This window comes from Microcaecilia unicolor, chromosome 3 (genome assembly GCF_901765095.1).
Source record: "Microcaecilia unicolor chromosome 3, aMicUni1.1, whole genome shotgun sequence".
In the NCBI taxonomy this organism is placed as follows: Eukaryota; Metazoa; Chordata; class Amphibia; order Gymnophiona; family Siphonopidae; genus Microcaecilia; species Microcaecilia unicolor.
The window spans coordinates 27507517-27528303 of record NC_044033.1 but is presented as its reverse complement, the minus strand read 5'-3'; the positions used below and the strand labels follow the sequence as shown (position 1 = coordinate 27528303).

Sequence of the window (20787 nt, the reverse complement as noted above, 5' to 3'; positions counted from 1 at the left end):
GTAAATTCGTGGAACAGTCTCCCAGTGGAGGTGGTGGAGACGAAAACTGAATCTGAATTCAAGAAACTTTGGGACAAGTACATAGGCTCTTCCAAGGGAGAGGAAGGGAGTGGAGGAGTGGCCTAGTGGTTAGGGTGGTGGACTTTGGTCCTGGGGAACTGAGTTAGATTCCCGGCACAAGCAGCTCCTTGTGACTGTGGGCAAGTCACTTAACCCTCCATTGCCCGCCGCATTGAGCCTGCCATGAGTGGGAAAGTGTGGGGTACAAATGTAACAAAAAATAAAAATAAATAAAAATATAGATGACATATATGAGCAGACTGGATAGGTCATATGGTCTTTATCTGCCTTCATTTTTCTCTGTTTCTATCTTTACGCTTATTTGAGGTGTGAACCTTTTGCTATAGCACCCATGTCCCCCCCCCCCCCCCAATGCATTTCACAACAGAAAATAATCTGTTATAGTGAGACAGCGCCTTTATAGAAAATGGTAAGAAGTAGCACAGATGCTGTACTCGCTTGTAGAGCAGTGGTTCTCAACCCAGTCCTTGGCACACACCTAGCCGGTTAGGTTTTCAGGACACCCATAATGAATATGCATGAGATAGATGTGGATACAATGCAGGTAGTGCATGCAAATGCATCTGATGCATATTCATTGTGAATATCCTGAAAACCTGACTGAATGGATGTGTCCTGGGAACTGGATTGAAAGGCCTTGTCCTAGAGTGTTGCAAATGACCCCAAATGTGATTATTTTACGTGGAAAGAAGCAACGACTTATACTGGTCTATGCTGAAGTCTATCGTTCTTGCAAGGATTTTAAGACCAAAGTGGAAGCTCAGGGGGTTTTGCTTTCCTTGCATGGGGTTACAGAAGTAAACATTTAACTGTATTCAGGAACAGTAAGATATAATATACAGTAATCATATAACATTTCAGAGATTACCTGAGCCACAAGAGCCGCCATTTCCAATGCCAACTCCTTGTTAACAGGAAATAATCCATGTACGATCTGATCGTTTGTCTGAAACATCAACAGCAACTTCTCTCTCTCTGTCTCCCCAGAGAACTGTTTTGAGAAGCAGAGCCTGCAAAGAAATGTGGGATCCTTAAAATACATAAAATAAAAAGGATTATCTGGTACTTCGTGTTTTCTTCTCCTTCGGGAAAAGTTGGGTTTTAAGATTGTTGGCAAAATACCAGGCCACACTCGTGAGTAAAATCTTTTACATCCCTAGGAAAAGCAGAGAATAGCAGAGAAATATGTGCTTCTCTTCTATATTCCTGTACTAGCCGTTGAGCCCGCTAAAACGGGCTGGTATTGGGGTTTTCGGAGGTTGACACTGCCCCCCCCCCCGCGTGGTCGCCACCGCTCCCCTTTCCCCCGCTACCGTTCCCCCTACCCACCCCCGGAGTCGCCCCTCCACCCAGCCCAGGCCCTCTCTCCGCTACTGAACTTACATCCATTCGCCGGAACGCAGCAGGGCAGATCAGCTGAGCTGCCGTTGGCCTTCCTTCTCTGCCTGTGTCCCGCCCTCGTGTGACGTAATCTGCCCTGCTACGTTCCGGCGAATGGATGTAAGTTCAGTAGCGGAGAGAGGGCCTGGGCCGGGTGGAGGGCTGGCGGCGGCGATACCGGGTGGGGGGAGCGGTAGCGGCAACCTCGGGCAGGGGGGGAGCGGTAGTGACCTCAGCGGCTTTGCGCAGTTTCTCTCTCTGTCCCGCCCCTGTCATCACGTATTGACGCGGGGGCGGGACAGAGAGGGAAGTCTCTACTGGGCATTTGCGAGTGAGTCGGTCACTCACCGTTTATATGTTTCACGCTATGGTCTCAGCTAATGGTCCTCTGCACCCCAGCAGTAAATGCTGAATATTTATCTATCACCCATCACACCAGGTACTCAGGAAACTGAAGCTGGTCTTACTAAAGGCAGAGAGATAAGGAGGGAATCAGTTCTGTGTGTGTACCTGTTCTTGTAAGTGAGACGGACAGTCCTTGTGCTCTCACATTTCCCAGGATGCTGTTCCTTGAAGGTCTGCTCCCACTTTGAAATAATATCACAGATCTAGGCAGAAAGGCAGTTTTATTAATCTAAAGTAGCCTCATTTCTTCATTATCTAACGAGTTGATCCGGTGCAAAAATGGCTTCAGAATCACCTAGAGCACCTCACCTGCAGTTACACCTGTACAATCACAACACCATCTTCCCAGTTTCAGTCTAGCACCTGACCTCCAATGACACTCGTACAATCATATTAACTTCCCAACACCACTTCAACATTTCACCTCCAGGTACATTTCTACAATTGTGGCACCAGCTTCCGAATCCTTGGACTGCAAAGGGGGAATCAGCATAGGGTTGTCATTTCTCCATGACTGTGCCAGGGTGGATCAAACATACTGCAGTGTGAGTTTGTTGATTATCTCACCGCTTCAAGACTGGATCCTTCTTGCTGTTGAATTAGGTGCCAGGATGTTCAAGTGCTGTGATGTTTCTATGCAGTGGACGGCAACCTTGCAGTGCAACCAAAGTTAAGTGTGTCTTTTTCATTTATTTTGACACACATTGTTTATTTTTTGGACACTATTAAAGAGACTAGCATTACTTTTTGACTGGTTACAGTTTGAAGTGGTTACACTTAAAATTTATGCTACAGCTTTATCTGTACTGGTCTTTTATGAGGTCTTTTCCTCCATTTTTGTGAATTCTTCATACTTAAGGTTTTCCTGTGTTCCTTAAGTTCACCATTTTCTTTTCAGATTTAGCCTGCTTTTAGTATGGTGAAATTGATCGGAGTTGTTTTTTGTTTAAGTAAAGGCTGGCCACAGCATTTAATTTAATCTGTGTATTCAGTGCCACTAATGGTGAAATTGATCTGATTTGTTTTAAGTAAAGGCCGGCCACGGCATTTAATTTAATCTGTATATTCAGTGCCACTAATGGTGAAATTGATCTGATTTGTTTTTTGTTTAAGTAAAGGCTGGCCACGGCATTTAATTTAATCTGTGTATTCAGTGCCACTAATGGTGAAATTGATCTGATTTGTTTTAAGTAAAGGCTGGCCACGGCATTTAATTTAATCTGTGTATTCAGTGCCACTAATGGTGAAATTGATCTGATTTGTTTTTTGTTTAAGTAAAGGCCGGCCACGGCATTTAATTTAATCTGTGTATTCAGTGCCACTAATGGTGAAATTGATCTGATTTGTTTTTTGTTTAAGTAAAGGCTGGCCACGGCATTTAATTTAATCTGTGTATTCAGTGCCACTATCTGCATTCAGAGGTGCTTAACATATTGAGAGCGCAGTCACTGTGCTAGCACTATGGGGTAATTCTATAGGAAGCCAACTACATTTAGGTAAAAAAAATTCAAAAATATCAAAAACCCAGCAAAGCTGTCAGTCGCCATTTTCTACATAGCGGTGATCCATATTCGGAATGTATTCGTCATTAATCCAATATCTTTTACTGTATAATTTTTCTTCTTTTTTTATTTCCTTTTACCTAAAGTTTTTCTGTATTTCAAAACATAATACTTAGCGGTGATCCATATGAATATTGTAATTGATGTCCACCATTGGGGTTTCCTGAGGAAGGAGTGGTTCTCTCCGAAATGGAGCTCTGTTGTGGGAGAGGATGCAGGAGTGGGGGGTTAGGTTGAAGCCACAATGTGGGAAAACGAAGAGGAGGAGGAGGAGACACTGGCGGCATGTGGTGGAAGTCCCTGGGGAGGGGGGGGGGGGAGGAGAAGAAGGGAAATGGAGACATACTGGATTCGCTGACGTCATATTTTACATTATAACACACACACATTATATAAAGTGAGCATGTTATATGAGTTTTTTTTTGTTTGTTTGGGTGTTTTATGGGCTGGATTCAGTAAATGACGCTCAAGATTCGGAGCGGAAAAATGTTGGCACGGAAAGTTATTGTACGCCAGGATCCGCACTAAACTTTGGGCGCAAGGATTTATTATTATTATTTGTAGCATTTGTATCCCACATTTTCCCACCTATTTGCAGGCTCAATGTGGCTTACATTTGCCGTAGTGGCGATTGCCATTTCCGGACTACAGAGTTGCACATGGTTTTACATTCAAGTGCGTACATACATACATTGTGATCTTGCGTAGGTGTCAGCATTATGTTGTTACTCAGGTATCGACATTAGGGTGAGAGTGATAGTGTTTGGCAGTGAGGTTAGTCAGCATTATGTGGTTATATAGTATTCGGTATTAGATTAGAAGTGGTATTGTTTGTTCATTAAGAGCATTGAGGTTACTCGGTCGCGTGGTTAAGGTCGATCCAGTCTTATTCTTCATTCTTATTGTTTAGTAATTAGGAAGGTTGTTTATTGTATGCCTTCTTGAATAAGTCAGTTTTACACCAACTGAAACCAGGTGTAAATCCCAGCGTGCACTATTCTATAACACCGTGCACATCTTCTATGTTTCAACAATTCTTTATTGATGACTTTTCAGAGAATCTCATCCCGCAGTGTATACACACCAAAATGCAAATAGAAAACATAAAATCATTCTCTATATTGACTCACTATTATAATCTGTCATCTAAAATTTAACTTTATGACCCCACCTCCCCTCCATCCCTCTATATTAAGAAAGACATACATTCTCCACTGTTAAATAAACTTAACAAAATTGTGAAGCAGCAATTAACATCACTCAATTGCAGTACGTTCCCCCAAATCCCCCCCCCCCGTCTCATCCAACTTAACCTCAAGTTTACATCCGACTAGTTACAATAAACAATACAACTTAAAGTATCAACTATTGTATTCTTTTTGAATATTTTTACTGCTGTAATTGTCTATTGCTCATGTTTGATCTATTCTTACTGTAGGCTGCCTTGAATGAACTCCTTCAAAAAGGTGGTAAATAAATCCTAATAAATAAATAAAATAACATTCATGAGAAATCCTTTGAGGAAGAAGGGCAACCTTCGAAAGCTAATCAAGAAATGTATTAAGTTATGTCCAATAAAAAAGGTATCATCTTATTTTCTTTTCCATGTTTTATTTTGTTTGATTTCTATTGATAACCTTTAAGAGTGGACTAACACGGCTACCACACCTCTCTATTTAACATGTAGAACTCCAAAGAATATCAACATTCCATGTAGAATCCCAAAGAGTAGCAACATTCCAAGTAGAATCTCAAAGACTAGCAAGATTCCATGTAGAATCCCAAAGAGTAGCAACATTCCATGTAGAATCCCAAAGAGTAGCAAGATTCCATGTAGAAGAAGGGCAACCTTCGAAAGCTAATCAAGAAATGTATTAAGTTATGTCCAAATAAAAAGGTATTATCTTATTTTCTTTTCCATGTTTTATTTTGTTTGATTTCTATTGATAACCTTTAAGAGTGGACTAACACGGCTACCACACCTCTCTATTTAACATGTAGAACTCCAAAGAGTAGCAACATTCCATGTAGAATCCCAAAGAGTAGCAACATTCCAAGTAGAATCTCAAAGACTAGCAAGATTCCATGTAGAATCCCAAAGAGTAGCAACATTCCATGTAGAATCCCAAAGAGTAGCAAGATTCCATGTAGAAAAAGGGCAACCTTCAAAAGCTAATCAAGAAATGTATTAAGTTATGTCCAATAAAAAAGGTATTATCTTATTTTCTTTTCCATGTTTTATTTTGTTTGATTTCTATTGATAACCTTTAAGAGTGGACTAACACGGCTACCACACCTCTCTATTTAACATGTAGAACTCCAAAGAGTAGCAACATTCCATGTAGAATCCCAAAGAGTAGCAACATTCCAAGTAGAATCTCAAAGACTAGCAAGATTCCATGTAGAATCCCAAAGAGTAGCAAGATTCCATGTAGAAGAAGGGCAACCTTCGAAAGCTAATCAAGAAATGTATTAAGTTATGTCCAATAAAAAAGTATTATCTTATTTTCTTTTCCATGTTTTATTTTGTTTGATTTCTATTGATAACCTTTAAGAGTGGACTAACACGGCTACCACACCTCTCTATTTAACATGTAGAACTCCAAAGAATAGCAACATTCCATGTAGAATCCCAAAGAGTAGCAACATTCCAAGTAGAATCTCAAAGACTAGCAAGATTCCATGTAGAATCCCAAAGAGTAGCAACACTCCATGTAGAATCCCAAAGAGTAGCAAGATTCCATGTAGAAGAAGGGCAACCTTCGAAAGCTAATCAAGAAATGTATTAAGTTATGTCCAATAAAAAAGGTATTATCTTATTTTCTTTTCCATGTTTTATTTTGTTTGATTTCTATTGATAACCTTTAAGAGTGGACTAACACGGCTACCACACCTCTCTACTTAAGATGAGAAATCCAAAACCATTCAATCTCCTGAATTTCCCCTGACTCTGAGCTGTAGAGGAAACCATAAAATCCCCTCCCTACTTGCTGCCACCAATCAAACCCCATCCCCCCCTGTCCTCCCCACCCCTTCCCTGGTGTACGGTGTGCAGTGAACCCCTACCACCCACCTAAACTATCCTCGGCGCCCCAGAGAGAACTTATTCAATATTTTACTTCGTGCCCGTGGTGATATCTTATTCAAATAAGCCTCCCAGACATCAAGAAACCTCTGTTGCCTTCTAGCGGACAAATTTATTTATTTGTTGCATCTGTGCCCCACATTTTCCCACCTATTTGCAGGCTCAATGTGGCTTACATAGTACCGTGAGGTGTTAGCCACCTCCGGTGATGAAACAAATACAGAGTGATGTTGTTACAGACACATTAGAGAATCAAGAGAAGAAGGGTAATATATTGTTCATTGCAAGTTTTGGTTTCATTGTGTTGCTGAGTTCAGGCACTTAAGTTGAATTAGTAGGGTATGCCTTTTTGAACAGACTGGTCTTTACTGATTTCCAGAAGTTGAGGTGATCCTGTGTTGTCTTTATGGCTTTTGGTAATGTGTTACATAGTTGCGTTCTTATATAGGAGAAGCTGGATCTGTAAATTGATTTGTACTTGAGTTCCTTGCAGCTAGGGTGGTGAAGATTTAGGTATGTTTGTGATGTTCTAATTGTGTTTCTGGTTGGTAGATCTATGAAATCAGCCATATAACTCGAGGCTTCGCCACAGATTATCTTGTGGACCAGGGTGCAGATTTTGAACGTAATACGTTCTTTGATTGGGAGCCATTGCAGTTTTTCTTGTAGGGGTTTGGCGATGTCTAATCACAATTTTCCAAAGATAAGCCTGGCTGCTGTGTTTTGAGCAGTCTGTAGTTTCTTTATGAGTAGTTCTTTACATCCCGCATAAAGTCCATTGCAATAGTCAGCATGGCTTCATACCCAGGGCCGTGCCAACACGATAAGCAAGGTAAGCATGGCAGGAGGGCGCCATCCTCTGGGGGGCGCCCCGCCGCACCATGCTTACCTCGCCCTCTTCTCCCTAGATCCTTTTCCTTTTTTTTTTTTGTTTAAATTTACCTCTGTCCGGCGGCAGCGTAGCGTTAGTGAGGAGGCGGCGCTCCCCCGCCCCGACGTGTCAGTCTTCCCTTCGCTCAGTTCCGCCTTCTTCTGACATCAGAAATGATGTCAGAAGAAGGCGGAACACTGAGCGAAGGGAAGACTGACATGTTGAGGCGGGGGAGCGCCACCTCCTTCTCACTAACGCTACGCTGCCGCCGGACAGAGGTAAATTTAAACAAAAAAAAAAGGAAAAGGATCTGGGGAGAAGAGGGCGGGTAGTGTAGCGATCGTTTTCGGGGGGGGGGGGGCAACTGCAGGGGGGCACCGGAGACCCTAGGCACGGCCCTGTTAATACCATTGATTGTATCAGGTTGCGGAAAGTTGCCTTCGGGAAGAATAGTTTCACGCATTTAAGTTTCCACATTGAGTGGAACATTTTCTTGATTGTGGAATTCACTTGGGTCTCGAGTGTGAGGTTTCAGTCGATTGTGACACCAAGGATTTTCAGGCTATCTGAAACGGGAAGGACGTAGTCCGGGGTGACTAAGTTTGTGGGTATATTCGTGTTGTATTGGGATGAGAGGATGAGGCAGTGTGTTATTTCTGTATTGAGTTTTAGTTGGAATGCGTTTGCCCATGAGTTCATGATGTGGAAGCCGAGGTTAATTTCATTGGTGATTTTTCTCAGATCATGTTTGAAAGGGATGTATATTGTGAATCTTTATGATCCCATTCAAATACGTTCCTCGAGACTCCCAAACCAACAGTTCATGTAGTTTATTCTTCCAATACCAGAAGGAGGGAGGGCGATCCAATATCCAGTGATTAAGTATGCAATTCTTCTCCCAAATGCATGACTTACCCAATAATAATTTCTCTCCCACCGTGCCAGCTCCCCACAAACAAGGAGAACCAAACATCGATCTCTCAAATGTAACAGATACTTCCTGTCCCAACACCCACTGAAGAAATTGGGTAATAACACCGTGCACATCTTAAGGGAACGCCCATGACCTACCATGCACATCTTAAGGGAATCCTCCTGACCTGCCCATTCTCCTCTCATCATTATGTTCCCTTTGCAGATCCGTGTGGAAACATTAGGCACTATTTTATAAATGGGTGAATTTTTTGCCCCATTTTGGTGCCCTGCATCTGTTAGAATGCTTTTCTACGCTGAAAAGCCGGTGCAGAAATAGAGATGCCATATATAGAATTCGCCCATCCTATATAATAATTCTCACCTCCAACGTTCTGAGGCTGCCTGGAACCGTGGAAAAGGAAAGTGGAGTAGATAAAAGTGATGTCATTCCTGAAGTGCCACTGATTGGCTGCTATGACATGCTGCAGAACGTTCAATAGACAGGAGTGGAAGTGAACAAAGCAAGTCTATGGTAAGCAAGGAAGCCCATTGGTTAATCTCTGATTCCACTCCCCAAAGTAGCCATCATTCCTAAACACTAAAAAAAAAAAAAGGAAACCTAGGAGCTGCTTCTCATTGCCGTTTTTACAGCTGTTTCACTGGACAAAAGGAGGGGGGAGACACACCGACCCTGCAACTGGGAGGGGGGGGAGGGGGGACCCTGAGGGGGACCCTGCAACTGGGAAAAAAGGAGGAAGGGATGGAGGGGGACCCTGCAACTGGGAAAAAGGGAGGATGGGAGGAGGGAGGACCATGCAACTGGGAAAAAGGGAGGATGGGAGGAGGGAGGACCATGCAACTGGGAGGGAGGGAGGAAGGAAGGGAGGGGGGGACACCCCTGCAAATGGGAGACATACCGGGGGGCTGGACGACCCTGGAACTGGGAGAGAAGGGGGACCCTGGCACATACTCTCATTCTCACACACACACTCGCACCCAGTCTCACTCTCTCTCTGTCACACACACACACTCGCACATTCACTCTCTCTCAAACATACACACTCCGAGGAAAACCTTGCTAGCGCCCGTTTCCTTTAAAACAGAAACGGGCCTTTTTTACTAGTATATGCATAAAAATACAGTAATTTCCAACCTTGTCTCTCCCCACAAAACAACATGGCTATTGAACAAAGGTTCACATTTCCCTCTACCCTGAATGAAAATGTCCCTGAAAAGTATAGGTATTTTATTCTGCCCTGTGCCTGATCAACAAAGAAATATACTCACCTTTATGCTTCCCTGTAAGCAATGCTCCAAATCCTTCCCAGAAGGATCATCAGTAAACAGTGCAAATCCCGACTGGCTTGGTCTCCTCATTCCCATGTCCTGATTTAGTGTGACCAGAAACTCCTCCACCGTGGTGGAAGCATCAAACCCAACTACCTGTGATGGGAACGTGGGTAAAGAGGCACATTCAGAAAGTAAAGAGATCAGTGATAATACAGTATATATTTTTTTTTAGTTACATTTGTACCCTGCGCTTTCCCACTCATGGCAGGCTCAATGCGGCTTACATGGGGCAATGGAGGGTTAAGTGACTTGCCCAGAGTCACAAGGAGCTGCCTGTGCCTGAAGTGGGAATTGAACTCAGTTCCCCCAGGACCAAAGTCCACCACCCTAACCACTAGGCCACTCCTCCACTAGCAACATTCCATGTAGAAGTCGGCCCTTGCAGATCACCAATCTGGCCGCGCAGGCTTCTGCTTCTGTGAGTCTGACGTCCTGCGCAGCCTTCTACATGGAATGTTGCTAGTGGAATAGCAACATTCCATGCAGAATCTCCAATAGTAGCAACATTCCATATAGAATCTCCAATAGTAGCAACAGAATCTCAATAGTAGCAACATTCCATGTAGAATCTCCAATAGTAGCAACATTCCATGTAGAATCTCCAATAGTATCTATTTTATTTTTGTTACATTTGTACCCTGCGCTTTCCCACTCATGGCAGGCTCAATGCGGCTTACATGGGGCAATGGAGGGTTAAGTGACTTGCCCAGAGTCACAAGGAGCTGCCTGTGCCTGAAGTGGGAATTGAACTCAGTTCCTCAGGACCAAAGTCCACCACCCTAACCACTAGGCCACTCCACCACTGTTGCTACTATTTGAGATTCTACATGGAATGTTGCTATTCCAACATTCCATGTAGAAGTCGGCCCTTGCAGATCACCAATGTGGCCGCGCAGGCTTTTGCTTCTGTGAGTCTGACGTCCTGCACGTACGTGCAGGACGTCAGACTCACGGAAACAGAAGCCTGCGCAGCCTTCTACATGGAATGTTGCTAGTGGAATAGCAACATTCCATGCAGAATCTCCAATAGTAGCAACATTCCATGTAGAATCTCCAATAGTATCTATTTTTTTTTGTTACATTTGTACCCCGCGCTTTCCCACTCATGGCAGGCTCAATGCAGCTTACATGGGGCAATGGAGGGTTAAGTGACTTGCCCAGAGTCACAAGGAGCTGCCTGTGTCTGAAGTAGGAATTGAACTCAGTTCCCCAGGACCAAAGTCCACCACCTAACCACTAGGTCACTCCTCCACTGTTGCTACTATTTGAGCTATTCTACTAGCAACATTCCATGTAGAAGTCGGCCCTTGTAGATCACCAATGTGGCCGCGCAGGCTTCTGCTTCTGTGAGTCTGACGTCCTGCACGTACGTGCAGGACGTCAGACTCACAGAAACAGAGGCCTGCGCAGCCTTCTACATGGAATGTTGCTAGTGGAATAGCAGCATTCCATGTAGACTCTCCAATAGTAGCAACATTCCATGTAGAATGTCCAATAGTAGCAACATTCCATGTAGAATCTCCAATAGTATCTATTTTATTTTTGTTACATTTGTACCCTGCGCTTTCCCACTCATGGCAGGCTCAATGCGGCTTACATGGGGCAATGGAGGGTTAAGTGACTTGCCCAGAGTCACAAGGAGCTGCCTGTGCCTGAAGTGGGAATCGAACTCAGTTCCTCAGTTCCCCAGGACCAGAGTCCACCACCCTAACCACTAGGCCACTCCTACTTTAACCTGAGAAATTTGGAAGCATGAAAAGGGATACACACTGGAGGAATCTGACACAGTCTAATATCCCTTAATTCCACCAGAACAGCTTTTGTGCGGAATACATTTTTAAAAAATGTTATGCATATGAAGTACTTGATCGCTGTACATCCTAAGACTGTGGTCAAATGGGGGAAAATTTGGGGTTTGTTAAAAGATTTAATAGGCTACTTCTAAATGTCTATGTATCCAGCTCCCTCCCAGCCTCCCTACCCCCCCCCCTCCTTTTTCTCTCTCTCTCTAGATGTTATTTGTTGCTTGTTATATCATGTTATACAAAACTTCTATTCCGCAAATACCTGCATGATTCTATGTGGATTACGATTTTCACAAAAGACTGAACAAACCAGCCATCCGGGAATTACAATCTCACAGTCTAACAAAATCTAATTTTAAGTAACGGATACTGTTAAATAACATTTTTAACGCCTTTCTGAACAGCAAATAATTTGTTAATCCAAGAATCAAATGGGGCAATGTGTTCCATTTATTTATTTTATTGCATTTGTATCCCACATTTTCCCACCTATTTGCAGGCTCAGTGTGGCTTACAATACATTGTGAATGATGGGAATACAATGTGTTACAGTACGATTATGGGTTACATTATGAGGAGTTATGGGAAGACAAAGTCAAGTCAAAACATCATTTGGAGCGTAGAAACAATGGAATGTTACAATGGGGAAAAGATAGGGCGATAGAACAATTGCACGAAAACCTTATAGTATAACAATTTTATATGTGGGTGGAGTATTAATTGTGGAGAAAATACGGGGTGTTAATATGTGTCCCAGCTTGAGACCCATCCACTGGAATAGTGGTAGGCCGAGTTACATAGCTTAAACTGCTGAAAAGCACTGACTAGGCCTGAAAATCTGATGATGGCCTTGTTGCTGAGCACCTGCAGAAGCAGGACTGCTTGATAAGCCTTATTAGAATTTAGTGTGACATTCAAAAGCAGTGTAAAAGCCAAGATCAAGGAATTGATGGCTAAAATCCTAAAAAGTTTGGTTCAGAAAATGGAGTCTGCTGCAGTTAAAATGGCTCCCAGTATCACAAGATATAAACTGATCTCTCCATATTAGGAGAGATGTTTACAAGACAGGAAACTGTCGTTATTAGGCAATTTCAGAGGAGGGGGGAAGAGGGAGCAGGTGGGCACCTGACCTGCGGTTAAGTATGATTCACAGATGAAAAAAAAAAAGAAAAAAAAAAGTCTTTCTCCATTGAGTTGTATGGACTGCAAAAACTATAAAAAAAATGTAAATCTGAACTGAAATCGGAGTCCTTCCCCGACGCCAGTCAGACAGTGAAGCTACGGTCCGTTGAACCCAGAATTTGACTGATGTGTGTACCAGCTGGAAGTTTCACTTGGTGAGAATAAAGACTATTTCTATCACTAAACTTCTCCAGCCTGAGTTTCAATCTTTTGATTGTCTATCTCCTTCTTTGAACTGTCTCACACAAATAGTATACACACAAGTAAATTATCTTTCACTCATGTATACATTATGTGGGAAAATAAATGGCCAAAGATTCACCTAGATCCTAGAAGCCAGAAAGCCGAGGTCCTGGGAATTAGATTTGAACTGCGCCTTCTGTCACCCCCTCTACACCTCTGTGTCCGAAGGTGGTCCTTTGGACCACTGTTCACCTCACCGTGGAAAGGGGTTCTACGGAGGTCTAGAGAGCGGTGGATAAAACAACTCCTATTTAAACAGGGGTAAGAGAATTCAGAAGAGTGTGTATTGATGTATTTCTGTTAGTGTGTGTGGACTTCATGTGTTTTGATCCTTGCAGTAAATTGTCTCAAAGAGATAAGTCTTCAATCGTTTGCAGAAGTCGGTTAATTCATAGATCGTTTTCAGGTTGCGTGGTAGTGTGTTCCAGAGTTGCGTGCTCATATAAGAGAAGGTTGATGCATACAAAAGCAACCTGAATGAAGTGAAAAATCAAACACTTTTCATGATTTAATTTGCCTTACTGAAGGACATCATAATAGCATCTAATTATGGGTCTTACAATCAGGACCACTATGAAGCAAAGTAATCCAATCATATAATGGAACCTTGCCATTCATAATTTTAAAAATAACGGTACAAAGTTTAAACTGAGCCCTCCACAGAGAGACAACGCAACTGAATGAAATCTCTATAAACCTGGAAGAAGTGATGGCGCAATTTGACAAATTGAAGAGTAGCAAATCACCTGGACCAGATGGCATTCGTCCCAGAGTACTGATATAATAAAAAAATGAACTTGCAGAACTATTGTTAGTAATATATAATTTCTCTTTAAAATCATGCATGGTACCGGAAGATTGGAGAGTGGCCAAACAGTTCCAGATGTGATCCGGGAAATTATAGACCGGTGTGCCTGATGTCGGTGCCGGGCAAAATGATAGAGACTATTATAAAGAATAAAATTACAGAGCATATTCAAAAGCATGGATTAATGAGACAAAGCCAACAATGGATTTAATGAAGGGAAATCTTGCCTCACCAATCTACTACATTTCTTTGAAGGGGTGAACACACTTGTGGAAAAAGGTGAGCCAGTTAATAATGTGTATCTGGATTTTCAAAAGGCATTTGACAAAGTACCTCATGAAAGACTGCTGAGGATATTAGAGAGTCATGGGATAGGAAGTAGTGTCCTACTGTGAATTAAAAACTGGTTAAAAGACAGAAAACAGAGATTAGGGATAACTGGTCAGTATTCTCGATGGAGAAGGGTACATAGTGGGGATCCCCAGGGGTCTGTGCTGGGACCGCTGCTTTTTAACATATTTATAAATGACCTAGAGATGGGAGTAACTAGTGAGGTAATTAAATTTGCTGATGACACAAAGTTATTCAAAGACGTTAAATCGCGGGAGGATTGTGAAAAATTACAAGAGGACCTTACGAGACTGGGCCTCCAAATGGCAGATGACGTTTAATGTGAGCAAGTGCAAAGTGATACATGTGGGAAAGAGGAACCGGAACTATAGTTACGTGATGCAAGGTTCCACATTAGGAGACATCGACCAGGAAACAGATCTAGGTGTTATCGTTGATATGTTGAAACCCTCTGCTCAATGTGCGATAGTAGCTAAGAAAGCAAATAGAATGTTAGGTTGTAGGGTGAGATAAATAATACCTAGGGCAACAGGTACCCACAGATTACTTATACCAAGATTCCCTGATGCATAAGTCTGCCTAACAGACTCACTAGCTCTGTCTAGGGTGAGATACAGGAATCTTGCTTCTGGCACCTCTCCAGGTGTTGGTGTGTAGAGTGAAAAAGAAAGACACAGCTGATAGATAGATATATATTAGCTTTATTATGGATAAGAAAATAGAAATACTCTGCGCTAGCTTATGCAATAAAAATATCCCTTACTGATATGAGCACTACCGAAAATATATTGTCTAAACTACACTCTGATTATCCTGAGACTAAGTACGGTAATGATACAGTACAAACGATAACCTAATAATCCTTATGAAACTTATCACATCTTATGCAAAATACACATTAGCAGCTGTCCCTGACCAAGAGCTGACATAAACCAGTCATACTTAGATAAAACCACTGCCTAACCCCAGACCAGGAAATATATCACTGTGATCTTACCACGCTGTCCTGATGATGGCTTCAGATAAGACCGGAGCAGAATCTCCCCAGACGCTATTTTGGCTGTCTGTGTCTTATGTAGTGCAGGTCTTTATCAGCCCACGTAGGTTCCCGTCACTCCTTTGGTTATCAGAGCCAATATCTCTGCCACAGGTATTTGCACCAGGATGCAGGTCACGAGGTTGGTATCATACAAAGTCTCTGGCTCCCCCCCCCCCCCCCCCCCCCACGAGCCTTGCTGGATTTCTCAGGTCCTCTTACCAGTTGCCCCTTTTCCAAGGGTCTCCGACTCACTAACTTACTTCTGTTCCCGCTTTCCCCGTACCTCTCGGTCAGGTGATGGTAGGAACCAATCAAGATCTTGTCCAGTTCAGTACATGGCAAGAAGAGTTCTTTGTTTTGTGACCTTGGAGAATGGTAACTTCTGGAGCCATGTCTGCCTCCCAACTCCGTTCTCAGGGTGATAGAAGGGGGTGTTTAGAACACAGACTGTCCTTGGCTTTAGCAAGCCTGTCAGTGATTTTCCACAAGCTGAAGCTGGATCTTGCTGACACAGAGATGTTGCAGCAGCCATCTTATTATACCAAGATGTCATAGGCTTGTATAGGCCAAGACCAGCTTAGGCTAGATCACAGGGAAATACCCCTACAAGGTACTATTAGAAAATGAATGGAAAACAAAAATGAGGATGTTATAATGCCTTTGTATCGCTCCATGGTGCATTCATACCTCGAATACTGTGTGCAATTCTGGTCACTGCATCTAAAAAAGACATAGTGGAATTAGAAAAGGTACAGAGAAAGGTGACGAAAATGATAAAGGGGATGGGACGACTTCCCTATGTGGAAGGGCTAAAAAGCAGCTAGGGCTCTTCAGCTTGTAGAAAAGATGGCTAAGGGGAGATATGATAAAGGTCTATAAAATAATGAGTGGAGTGGAACGAGTAGACGTGAATCGCTTGTTTACCCTTTCCAAAAATACTAGGACTAGGGGCATGCAATGAAGCTACAAAGTAGTAAATTTAAAACAAATCGAAGAAAATATTTCTTCAGTCAACGTGTGATTAAACTCTAGAATTCTTTGCCAGAGAATGTAGTAAAACTACTACTACTACTATTTAGCATTTCTATAGCGCTACAAGGCGTACGCAGCGCTGCACAAACATAGAAGAAAGACAGTCCCTGCTCAAAGAGCTTACAATCTAATAGACAAAAAATAAAGTAAGCAAATCAAATCAATTAATGTGTACAGGAAGGAGGACAGGAGGGTAGGTAGAGGCGAGTGGTTACAAGTGGTTACGAGTCAAAAGCAATGTTAAAGAGGTGGGCTTTCAGTGTAGATTTAAAGGTGGCCAAGGATGGGGCAAGACGTAGGGGCTCAGGAAGTTTATTCCAGGCGTAGGCTGCAGCGAGACAGAAGGCGCGAAGTCTGGAGTTGGCAGTAGTGGAGAAGGGAACAGATAAGAAGGATTTATCCATGGAGCGGAGTGCACGGGAAGGGGTGTAGGGAAGGACGAGTGTGGAGAGATACTGGGGAGCAGCAGAGTGAGTACATTTATAGGTTAGTAGAAGAAGTTTGAACAGGATGCGAAAACGGATAGGGAGCCAGTGAAGCGACTTGAGGAGAGGAGTAGTATGAGTAAAGCGACCCTGGCGGAAGACAAGACGGGCAGCAGAGTTTTGAACCGATTGGAGAGGTGACTAAGTGGGAGGCCAGCAAGAAGCAGATTGCAGTAGTCTAAACGAGAGGTGACAAAGGTGTGGATGAGGGTTTTGGTTGAGTGCTCGGAAAGAAAGGGGCGGATTTTACGGATGTTGTAAAGAAAGAAACGACAGGTCTTGGCGATCTGCTGGATATGAGCAGAGAAGGAGAGAGAAGAGTCATAGATGACCCCAAGGTTTCGAGCTGAGGAGACAGGGAGAATGAGAGAGCCATCAACGAAAATAGAAAATGGAGGGAGTGGGGAGGTGGGTTTGGTAGGAAAAATAAGAAGCTCATTTCCCCAGGACCAAAGTCCACCACCCTAACTACTAGGCCAATAGATTTCTGAAGATGGCCGTGCGTCTGAGGTGCTAGCAGGCTACACTCAAAAGCTCTCTGAAAAAATCTTTTACGAGATGCCAAAAAGACGGGGCCGTCCTGGCTCCAATGCCCCGCAACGGCAAACTCTTTCTTCGCAAGACATCCGCCCGTTTCTTCAGACTGCGTCTACTCCAGCTACATCGGTGTTATCTATGTCGGATGGCAGCCCGCTGACTTGCGCTGGAGCGAATGGAGGCCTGGAAGCTTCTCTAGGGCTAGAGCTGACGCTCAGCCCCGACATAAGGAAACCACCTCCACAACCTGCAGGTTACAGCACACCAACTGAGGCGTCTCTAAACCTGCTTCCCAAGATTGGTGCAAGTGAACAGAGGCGGGAGGGATTAGATCTGACCGTTAGTGAGATGAAGGCCCAGATGGGAACACTGATAACACCTATTTCATCTAAGGTGGAGGAAGCTGTAAGTCTGAACTTGGAGAAAATACCGGAGAAAGAGGTACTACCCACACAATTTTCTTTTGATATAAATAAGCCAACTGAAGTAACACTAGACTCTCTTTGGACACTAATAGTTGGTTTAGGGCAGGGGTAGGCAACTCCGGTCCTCGAGAGCCGCAGGCAGGCCAGGTTTTCAGGATATCCACAATGAATATGCAGGAGATAGATTTGCATACCATGGAGGCAGTGCTTGCAAATCTATCTCCTGCATATTCATTGTGGATATCCTGAAAACCTGACTTGCCTGTGGCTCTCGAGGACCTGAGTTGCTTACCCCTGGTTTAGGGAAATCACTTTCCCCACAGATACAAAAATTGAATCGGGACATGTTGACTCTTGGAACAGAATACAAAAGTTTTGGACCTTAAAGTTGAAAAGTTAGAACAAATGGACAAAGAAATGGTTTTGGAAGTTAAAAAAACTTCAAACTCAACAAGAGAGTATGATGAAAGATCTGTTTTTTCTGAGAAGAAAAACGGAAGTTCTTGAGAACTTCGCTTCTTAAACTTCCCAAAACAATTGACTAAATCTCCTCAAGAGATGTTAAAGAAATACCTAATAGAAATATTTGAAGTGAAAGAAGAGGTTGTTCCTCCCTTCTCTCAGGTTTATTACTTGCCATTATTAGATCAAGATAACCAGAAACAAGATTTGAATATATCTGAATTACGTGAGTCATCAGATAACGATCCTGTCATTCCAACAACATTGATAGCGACGGTAGCATTGCCACCAGACAAGTTTTGGTTAATGAAAATGTACTTTAAAAATAAGGACAAATTGTTTCTTGGTCAAAAAATACAGATGTTTCTAGGGAGACGCAAAGGAGACGAAATTTCTTTTGATGAAACCTGGTGTTCTTCAGATGGAGCAATTTTCTTTCTTAGGTTTCCATCCAAATGTGTGGTGAAATACCAATCGTTTAAATATGGTTTTTTTTTTGACCCAGCTCAGCTAACAGCTTTCTTAGCATCTAGGCAAAATAAAGAGGTTTGAAAATGTCATCCTTCCTGAGATATAGATAATTATAATACCGAATAGTGTAATCTGCAAACCCCTCAAACCAATGCCTTAAGATGTTACTTGAATATAATTCCATTTTCTTACATCTTGAATCATATATTGTGGACTTGAGTGAGAATTTATATTTTGTTCTTTATCTTTTTAATTTCCTTAAAATTATAATGGAAAATGTATCACTTTTCAAACAAGTTAATGCTTGATTGTAATTGTAAAATTGTTATAAATAAATAATTTTAAAAAAGTCTTAAATAGATTTCAAGATGCAGTAGGTGTTTGAGTAAGTGTACTGGAGCCCTTTTAGGGGAAGGGGGGTTAGTAAGTAGATGTTCAGCCTTACTGGTTGTTGAAAGTTGGTCAGGGGCTATCAGAGAAAGCCTCTGTCCACCTTAGGCGATGTTCATGCTATTTGTCTCACAGACCAGACAATTAGGTCAGGAGGGAGGGTGGGAGGGATTTTGCGTTCTGTTTGATCTTTGGACTTTGTTTCAACTGATGTTAAATTACTGGACAATTACATGCTGTAACCATCTTGATTATCATCACTGAATAAAAACAAATTTTGAAATAAAATAAAATGTTAAATCTTCCCAAACGTTGTTTCCTCTGTCAGTACTGGATATAATTCTATCCCCTCCATTTTGCCCAGTAAGCCTCTTGGGGCTTCTCAAATAAGCAAGCTATGACCCAAAAACATGCCCTACCTGGTATGTGCCGTTTAAGAAATGCACAGGGATGCTGAAGGGAAGGGAATGATGATAGGGGTTTCTCAGAAGTATGGAGAGGATTTCCATTCTGGAGGGTCGGGCTTCCCGGTGCCCATTCTGCTGTGTTCTCTCCACACAGCGCTGACAGTACACAGCGTATTTCCCCGTTTCTGTCCTGTGAGAAAACAGAAATGTTAGACCTGGACATCGTGGGTGTGGGGGGGGGGGGGGGGGGTGATTTTATAGCAGCACACCCAAAAAGGCATCGTAGATGTCTAAGTGCCTTTATAAATTAGGCTCCCAGAATCAGCCCCAATATTAAGAGTTTATATTTAAAAATGTTATACAAAGTGTTTACATTGCTTCCATGACCTAAACCTGCTCCTCAGAATGCGTGTTTTTTTAAAAGCAGCTAAACAGAGCCACTAAGAAGCCGGCAGTCACCAGAAGTTGGGGCCCTTTTACTAAACCATGGTAAAATTTGCAGTTACTGCGGAATACCCAAGTTTATTAAATATTTGATATACGTGCGTCTGAATATAAAAAATATTTTTCAGACATGCATATCGGACGCGTGCCAAAATTGAAATTACCGCAAGAGCCACGCGGTAACTCCATTTTGGCATGCGTTGGGTGCGCGTAGACGCTTATGCAGCTTAGTAAAAGGGCTCATGGTGGGCAGCGCCGAGGCATCCTGTGGTAAATTCCGAACGTGTGTGCACAAACCACACGCTAAGAAATATTTACAAATTTTTCTAGGAGGGGGCACGTGTGGGGGCGGAGAGTGGGCGTTTCTGCGCTAATCAGTGCATCTACCTTACTGCGGGCTAACTGATTAGCACAGAATTAGCGCGTGAGCCCTTACTGCCTATAAAATAGGTGGTGGTAAGGGCTCAAGTACTAATTTTTTGGTAACAGCCGTGTGCAAATAGCAACAACAGGTCATGGCCATTAGTTCAGAAAACGGAAAATCTGCCTTTTTCCAGCTGCGGTAAAATGGCCTTGACACGAGGGGAAAAAACCCACATGGGGCGTGCTAAGGCCACTTACTACCGCAGCCTTGAAAGGACCCCCCATATATCCCCACACAGAATTTCCATGCTAACGGAGTACCCGGTCTCAGTCACCCACTTCAAACATAAATAGACCATCACAGAGTACAGAATGAGTGATTACAAATTAAAAGCAGAGATATATGTATACCAGGGGCGTATCTGCGTGGGGCCACAGGGGCCTGGGCCCCCGCAGATTTCGCCCTGGACCCCCCTACCGCCGTTAACCCTCCCCCGCCTACCGCCAACCCTTTCCCCGCCTACCGCGGTCACCTACCCCCGAGGTCCGCTCCTGCCGTTTTTTAAAAATATTACTTCAGCTGGCGGGGGACCCCAACCCCCGCCAGCCCAGCCAAGGTCTTCTTTAACTTCTTCATCCTCGTGCTGTTAAACCTGCAATGCATCCTTCCAGTTGGACGGAGTTTGACGTCGCA

General features: G+C 43.1%; 1 protein-coding gene across 1 annotated transcript in view; it reads right to left on the bottom strand.

The window, feature by feature from the left end:
- The window catches only part of PLEKHH2 (pleckstrin homology, MyTH4 and FERM domain containing H2), a 229114-nt gene that overhangs the window by 17082 nt on the left and 191245 nt on the right, over nt 1–20787 (bottom strand). Inside the window, exons 22-25 of the mRNA XM_030195794.1 lie at nt 19299–19476; nt 9587–9742; nt 1972–2069; nt 950–1091 (exon numbers count right to left, since the gene is read on the bottom strand). Of these exons, the coding sequence (XP_030051654.1) occupies nt 950–1091; nt 1972–2069; nt 9587–9742; nt 19299–19476 (574 nt within the window). The remainder of the gene's footprint in view (nt 1–949; nt 1092–1971; nt 2070–9586; nt 9743–19298; nt 19477–20787) is intronic.